The sequence below is a fragment of the Camelus ferus genome, chromosome 18, assembly GCF_009834535.1.
Source record: "Camelus ferus isolate YT-003-E chromosome 18, BCGSAC_Cfer_1.0, whole genome shotgun sequence".
Classification (NCBI taxonomy): Eukaryota; Metazoa; Chordata; class Mammalia; order Artiodactyla; family Camelidae; genus Camelus; species Camelus ferus.
This window is the reverse complement of record NC_045713.1, coordinates 28955048-28963117: the sequence shown is the minus strand read 5'-3', so window position 1 is coordinate 28963117 and position 8070 is coordinate 28955048. Positions and strand designations below refer to the sequence as shown.

General features: G+C 53.4%; 1 protein-coding gene across 1 annotated transcript; it reads right to left on the bottom strand.

Annotated features, from left to right (window-relative positions):
* Positions 1-3743: 3743 nt before the first annotated feature.
* PRM3 (protamine 3) lies at positions 3744-4036 on the bottom strand. The gene has a single exon (XM_006190986.3). The coding sequence runs from the start codon at positions 4034-4036 to the stop codon at positions 3770-3772; it is 267 nt and encodes an 88-aa protein (XP_006191048.1). The 3' UTR covers positions 3744-3769.
* Positions 4037-8070: the final 4034 nt, after the last annotated feature.

Genomic DNA, 8070 nt, shown 5'->3' with positions numbered 1-8070 from the left:
GGGAGGACACGCTTGGAGAGGCAGAGGCCTCCTCCTCCTCCTCCTCTTCCAGCACACCCAGCTTTACAGAGGCCCCGGCAGCCCCTGGTTATATAGTTCGGACCGATTGTGATGGCATAGGCCACAGGGGTGTAACAGATGTGGCCCACCTGGGACAAAGCCCCTACCCTTACCCTACCCTGCAAGGTGGGGCAACTTTCAGGGAGCACTCTGGGGTAGTCCCATCCTGTTGGTTGAGAGTAGGGACCCCTGGGTCAGATCCAGTTGGGTCCACCTCCCAGATCTGCTGTTCCCTTCCTTCTGGTCACTCCCCTGGACATTCTCCTCTCCAAGTCCCAGTTTCTCTATTCTTTGTTGAATGGGGATGTAAGAATATCCTACCTCCACAGGACATTGGACGAAGTCAGTGAGAGAATCTATGTCCAGCAGTTGCCTCAGGGCCAGCCCACAGTGAGAGTGCAATAAACATTGTCCAAGCATCCTCAGCTCTTGTTCTTATCCCCCACAGACAGCCTCGGAGCCAGGAGCACAGCCCTGACCCCAGCAGAGTTGTCTGGGTGGGTGGTCAGCAAGGCAGAGGGCTAGCGTGTGGGTGGGTGTTGAATGACCAGATGGCTTATCGGATGGATGAATGATGAGAGTAACCATATGGACTGATGGTGGTCCTTCCTGGCAAGCCCAGCTCCCCAGCAAGATTTAAAGCTGGGAGATTTAGAGCCAGGTTCAAATTCCACTTTGTGCTGATGTCCAATCTTAGGGAGATCATTTAAGTTTTCGAAGCCTGGTTTCCTTATCTGATAAAGGGATGTCACTCCTTCCTTCCTGGTATTCTTGTGAGCCTGAGATGCCTGTCAAGCCGCAGGAGGCCCTTGAGAACTGTCTTCCTGCCTGCTGACTCCACTCCTCTCCCTGCTAATGAGGCCCTGCCATGTGGTGGGAATCACACTCCATCCCTGCTCGGACCTCCCAGCACATGTTGAAGAAAGTCTACACCTGGGTGTGTGCATGAGGCCAGGTCAGAGCGCCCTGGATTCAGGTGTTCTCTCCACGGCCGCCCACCGCTCCCCACACCTCAGCCAATGCCCTTGGTCTTAGCTCTTGGCCACTCTCAGCCTGCCCCTCCCCTCATCTACCCTCAGGAAACTCCATCTCCATCTCCCCTCCCCCGGCAGTCTTCCCAGCCCATTTCTATGTCTCAGTCCCTGTTGCTCATGCACAACTTTGCTTTCATCTGCTTTTATTGTAGTTTATTTCTTAATAAATGTGTCATATTGCTCACGGTGAAAACTGCCCTCATTTGCAGAGTGCTTCCTACATGGCTGGGCTCTGGGCCCCATATTTTCTAGGCAGCTTTCTCCCTGAGCCTTGCAGTGATCCTTTCTAGTGAGCTGAACAGTGGCCCCCCAAAAGTTGTGTCCACATTCTAACCCCTTGAAACCTGTCTGTGTGACCATATTTGGAAAAAGCCTCTTTGCAGGTGTAATTAAGGATCTTTAGAGCATCCTGGACTACACAGGTGGGCCCTCAATCCAATGACAAGAATCCTTACAAAAGACAGGAGAGAAGGCACAAGGAGAAGAGACCATGTGAAGGCAGAGGCCAGGGTTAGAGCCATGTAACCACAAGCCAAAGGGCACCTGGAGCCACCATGAGCTGGACAAGGCAGGGAGGATTCTCCCCTAGGGTCTCTGGGGGAACTGTGGCCCAGGTAACTCTCCCTGATCTTACACTTCTTGCCTCCAGAGGGTGAGAGGATAAATTTCTGTTGTTTTAAGCCCCCAAGTTTTTATAATTTGTTACAGCAGCTCTGAGAAGCTAATGTACTCTGTGAGGTAGGTACAATTGTTACATTTTACAGAGAGGGAACTGGCTCAGAGAGGTTGAGTAACCAGCCCAGAGTACCACAGCTACTTAGTGTTGGAGCCAGGATTCACCTCCAGGCCTGGCCCCCTCTAATCCAGCCTCGTGGTCACTAAAGGATCTGCGGGGGTTAAGGAGGCATGTGCGGCCCTGCCTTGTGTGGGCTTAGTAGGGCTGGTGGGGGCAACACTGTGAGGACTCTCTCTGGGTCTCCATACCCTGGGCCCTCTACCCCACCCTCCCCCACCCCTCCACTCTGACTCCCATTTTCCCCACCCTCAAGTGCACTGGGGGACAGAGACTGTGTTTTATGAATTCTGGGACCCATAGTGACTGGCACAGTGCCTGGCATATGTCAGGGACCCGACGAATGTTTGCCAGGCAAATGAAGGGATGGGTGGATCTGTAGGACTTGGACAAAAGGACAAAGCTGCTGACCAAGTGGCTTGGTTGGGGTGGGGGAGGGTGGTCACAGACAGCTGGGCCGCCTCCTGTGGACCTCATCTGCCCTGTGCCTCTGCAGACCTCAGTGGTGGCCTCCTCTTTGAGTAACCCAAGGCCTCTCCTCACCCCTTACAGAACCCCCAAAGAAATGGAGGCTTCCCTGGAAATGCTGCCTCCCTGCCCCTCCCAGCAACCCTCTTCAGGTTCCTTCCCAGATAGCCAGTGCTTAGGGGACTATTGAGGGAAGAGGACGGAGACCACAGTTGTTATTTCTGTTGGAAAGAAATGGATTAAGGGAGCCAGGCCCAGGAATGGGCAACAGACACATTATGATGCTTCTGGAAAGAGGCCAGACTGAGTGGACACAGGGAGGGCCTGGGTTCCGCATCTGTCTCACCCTTTCTCTGGGCTTCCTTTGCTCCTCGCTCTAATGAGGGCATTGGCTCTGCTCTAACAGCTGGACCCATTGACAAGGCAGAAGTGAGCCTCTGGTTGGGGTACAGATGGTCACCTTGAGTGTGAGTATGGCAGCAGAGGAGTCAGTGGCTGAGAAGGACTCAGACCCCTCCACTTGCCCTGACCCCAAAACCAGGGTCTGCGAGTTGGATGGAACCACCATGCCTCCAGCAGCAATGCCGGTCTCTGTTAAACACTCACTGAGGGCCAGGCTTGGCCCCACCCAGCATTTCGGTTAGTTCTCCCAACCGACTGACCTGTGGGAGAGCTGTTAATCTCACCCTTAAATAAGGAGGGCAGGTTGAGGTCCAGAAACAGTGACTCACTCAGTGTTACACAGCTAGCACAAAGAAACTGGAAGCAGGTCTGCTGAGCTCCCAAGCCTGTGCTCTTTAAGGCTGGCCATGGGAAATGGTATAGCTCAACAGGTAGAGCACATGCTCAATACCCCAGAGGTCCCGGGTTCAATCCCCAGTACCTCCTCCAAGCCGAAATCAATGAAGAAATCTAGTTACACCCCACTCAAGAAACAAACAGTACCAGTAAGAAAAGACTATCCATGGTTAGAGCAGGAAGATGGGGGTTTTACTAAGGGAGGTTATGCTGGTCCATTGGGTGCTCTCAGCCTGTAGGCTCAGACTGGGAGAGGAATCTTTCCAGAGATGGAGTGGCTAAGATGACTTTCTAGCCCAGACTACCACGTTCTCCACCCCCCAAAGCAGGGGAGGGCAGCTGAGAAGTCGTGGGGAGTGGACCTTGTCAGATAAATAAATTTTGGCCAGAATTCAGAACAGAGGTCACTGACTCCTGCTTTTCAACCTCTACATGCTCATGCACACACACACACACACGCATGCACACACGCACACACGCACATTACCCCAGCCATGGGGATGGGGAGACCAGACAGGAGGAGAAGAATTCCTTGGAGACTTTTTATTGACTCTTTTCTGAAAGTTCTTCTCTTTGAAACAGCGGCAGGCACCTCTTCCTGGACCGTCGTCATGGATCAAGAGTGCGTCTGCTCGGGCTCGGGGCCCTGCTGGACCACAGCGTCATCTTCGGCACCTTCCTCCTGCTGCTCAGGCTCCATCAGCAGCAGCTTGCCCTGCACCGGGAGCTCCTCTTCCTCTTCCACTCCCTCTCCCTCCTCCTCTTCCTCACTCTCCGACGACAAGGAGAAGTTGTCCTGACTCACGCAGGCCACAAGCTTCTTCATGGAGGATTCGTGGCCCCGGCCATGGCCTGTGCCGAGCTTGGCACAGCGGGAACCCATCACCTGCTTTGGCTGCCTCTCTGGACTGGGAGGAAAGGCCACTGGTGGGGAGCGGAGGGGCCACTGAAGGTGGTAGGCAGGATGCTGATGTCACAAAGCCCCTCCCACTCTGGAGCCTCCCACCCTCAGATACCTGAGTCTGGGCCGACACCCAACTCAAACCTTGGCCACCAACTGTCCCACAGAGCCCCTGCCACCTACAGGGCAGGCAAAATGCCAGGCCTGTGCCCAGGAAGCCTCATCCTGCTGTGTTGCCTCCTCCATCTGGCCTCATTTGCCCTGGCAAAAGTCCCCATTTTAGCTGAGATGAGAGTTGGGGATAGAATTTCCAGAAGTAGGAGAGTACACAGACTCCTCCCCACATCCCTGTAGTACACAGCCCAAGAGCTATTGACAGTGTGTGTGAAAGGGACCCACGAGGGAGCCTTCCAGGGGCACTGGAAATGTTTGGTTTCTTGACCTGGGTGGTGCCTTCTCTAGCAGACTTAAAACCAGTGCACTGTACTTTTATAAAACTAAAGAAAAGCCAACCGTACTCACTCTTCCCTGTCCTCCAGAGTCACCCTTTAAATGCAGTGGATCCTAAGCTTTTGGGGTCCCTAATCTCTTCAGCCACATGTGCCCATACAGCACAATTTCAGCCTGAGAGAGGGACTCAAATGCCCTTGGTCATTTCTGAGCACTAGGAATCCATTTTCTGACACATAATTCAGATCTTGTCCCAAATCCTCAGTAGCTGAATAATGACCCTCCAGGGACCCTGAGCAGGAGAATATCCTGGATTATCCAAGTGGGCCCTGAAGCAATCACCAGTGTCCCTACAAGAGTGGGGCAGAGAGACTTCATACAGGAAGCGGAGATTGGAGATCTGGCCACAGCAAAGGAACACCAAGAATTACAAGGAGCCACCAGAAGCCAGAAAGAGGCAGGACTGGCTTCTGCCCTAGAGCCTCCAGAGGGAGCATGGCCCTGTTGTGACAATGAGGGTGCTACCTCAGAATTCTAGCAGCCCACAAGGCCTCACCAAATTCAGCCTCTTGCTGGAGCATGCCAGACCTGCTTCCCATCTCAGCGCAGTTCACACCTTGCCCAGCTTCTTCAGGTTGGGAAGATGGAAGTGGGGCCAACAAGGAAATGGGAAGTGGCCTCTGGCATGATGGCTCCAAGTGACAGGACGCCCAAAGCCCACAATGTCACAGGGTAACACACCAGCACTGTACTTGAGGGTGAGCTCCCTGACCTTGCCACCCCCCCCATGTTTGTGCCATTTGAATAAAGATCACCCTGACAGGCCAGCAAGTTTCTTATCTCAAGCTTTATTTGGCAGATGACTTTTGCTCATTTTACCCAAGATCTCATGGGCTCCTTGCAAACTCGAGGCTTGAGCATCCATGGAGGGTTGCCATGGTCTCGTGAGGTGGTTCCTGGCAGATGACTTTTTCTTTCCCTTAATTTCCAACCTGGGGTGTGATGGGCCCATGAAGGCTTACAGCCGCCTTCTACATCTTCTCCTCCTCCTAATCCTTCTGCAGCCTTTTGGAAAAAGTTCTAGTTACTGAGCCATCTAGGGAACCTGGGTGGGTATGGGGTGTGAGGGCTGTCGGATGGGGATGGGGTCCCAGTGCTTCACGAGCCTCCCGCTGCCCTTCTGTGCCAGGGCCCAGAGGCAGCGGGGGTGCCCAGAATGGGGGCGAGGTGGGGGCTTGCCAAACCTCTGCGGTGCCTCCTGTGGCTGCGGGCGCGTCTCCGGCGCCTTGGGCAGGAGCAGCGCCGTCTGTGAATCCTGTGTCTGTAGCGATAGCGGCCTCTGTGGGTCCTTCCGTAGATGCGGACGTCCTCCGGCCTCAGCTCCTGCTCCTGCTTCTGGGCGTCGCTTTCTCGCTGCTGCCTGGTGTCCTGCTGTGGACTTTCACTGGGACTCCGTGGGCGGCACCGGACCATTGTGTTTGCAGGTCAGGAGGCTTAGGCTGAGGCTGCAGCAGACCTTGGGGGTTGGGGAGGAGGGCTCAGGCCTGCCCACCTGCTCTTGCTGTTAGTAGTGTTGGCTGGGTCTGTCAGCCACTCCTTGGGGACTTGTATATAAAGGGGGCCCCCACTGTGACTTGGCAGCCCCACCCCACCATTGTCCCCACCTTGGTCCCTTCTGTGAAAGCAACACAGAGCATGGCAGCCACCTCTCACCTTGCCCGTAAAACGTGTCCCTCATCCCCCCCAGCTGGTGGGAATCCACAAGTCATTCCCAAATCTTCCTCACTGCCTTTGCAGCTGTGCTGTGGTCTGGGGTTTTACAGAGCACAGGGGATGGGAGCAGGACTTCTCTGTCCACAGTTATCTAGTGCTTACTCTATGCCAGAAATTCCATACATTTACTCATTAACTGAGGCCCAAGAGGTTAAGTGACTTGTTCATGGTCACCGCAAATAAGGAACAAGGCCAGGCTTCAGAGTCCATGCCCTTGGCCCTCTGCCCCCTTCCCAGCCCCGGGGACACTTCCCTCCCCAAAATGAGTCGTCTTCCCTCCACCCATTAAAATCCAGAATCAGAATCACAGCAACTGCAGGGAGGATGTGGTAGACAGTTGAAAGCCTCCCTCCCAAAGACATCCACGCCCCAATCCCTGAACCTGTGAATGTTACCTTAGGTGCAGAAGGGATGTGCTGGATGTGAGTAACTTGAGATGGATGGAATCATCCTGGATTATCTGTGTGTGTTCAGTGTAATCACATGGGTCCTTATAAGATGCAAGAGGCAGGCAGGAGAGACAGAGGGATGTGAAGATGCTATGCCACTGGCTTTGAAGATGGAGGTAGGGGCCCTGAGCCAAGGTTTGCAGGTGGACTCCAGGAGCCGGGAAAGATGAGGAAGATGCTTCCTGAGAGCCTCCAGGACTTGTCCACACCTTGATTTTAGCCCCGTAAGGCTCATGATAAATGTGTTTTAAGCTATGAATTTTGTGGTAATTTGTTACAACAGCAATAGGAAACTAACACAGAGGCTTCTTTATCAGTGTTGTCAGATTCCCCCCAGGGCACTTGCTAAAAATATGAAAGCCAGGCCTTATTCCAGACCCTGCTAAATCAAAATCTCATGGCTAGAGCTTGCCCTGTTTGTAAAAAGCCTGCCCAGGGGGATCTGTGTTCAGCCATCCTGCTGAACTGGGTGTGGAACCAATCTAGTAGTGGGGTGAATGGGGCCATGGAAGCAAGTTCAACTCCCTGCTCAATGTCCTCACCTGCGAAGACGGGGCCATCAATACTGGCCTCACAAGTCTGGTGTGAGACCTGGATGGGGCGCCCGCAGAATCCCTGTGCTCCACGGTGGTCACTAAATGGAAGTCGTGACCAACCGCCACTCTTGGGTACTGGGTAGGTTCCTGGTCACTGATGAAATGCCCTGGGCTTTGCCACCACGAGTTGATTGTGACCCAGGCTCATGTCAAAGACCTGAGCATTCTCTTTGAGCCAAGGGGATGGAAGTGTTTTGTGAAACACCTTCACATCTCTATCATATGGGTTGAGTTACCTTGTTTCCTCAACTAGGGATGATATTGTACCTGAGAATTAAATGAGCTTCTGGTCAAGTTAATATCACTGTGCCCAGACAGAGCCATCTTTTTAAAGTGAGAATTTCAGCTTTGGGCACTTTGGGGATTGGTGGGACGTAGTGGACTGGTAAATTAAGCTGGTAAATGTTTACTGGCTCTCAGGGGTTAGGGGTGGTTGAGCAAGCCCTGATTTGTAGCATTTGCCAATTTCTGTGGCCCATTTCAAGCTGCCAGCAGAAAAATCACTGAGCGCAGAATTGGGGAGAGGTGTGTTCAGAAGCTAGCACGGCTTGGCTCCTGTGCCCACTGGGTAGGAATCTGTAAAAGGAGTGGCCGTGAGAGGCAGATTTGAGTTGGGACTTGGGAGTAGTCAGGAGTTTGGAACAAGATCCAGTGCAACAACCATCACTCACGTCCCCTCTTCCCAGCGTCCCCAAGCCCTCCTCTCCCTAAGTCCCTCAAGGCAAAGAGATGAGAGAGAAATTTTTTT

Coding starts and splice junctions, on each gene's coding strand:
- PRM3 (XM_006190986.3), bottom strand. CDS start 4,036: ATGGGTTCCCGCTGTGCCAAGCTCGGCACAGGCCATGGCCGGGGCCAC.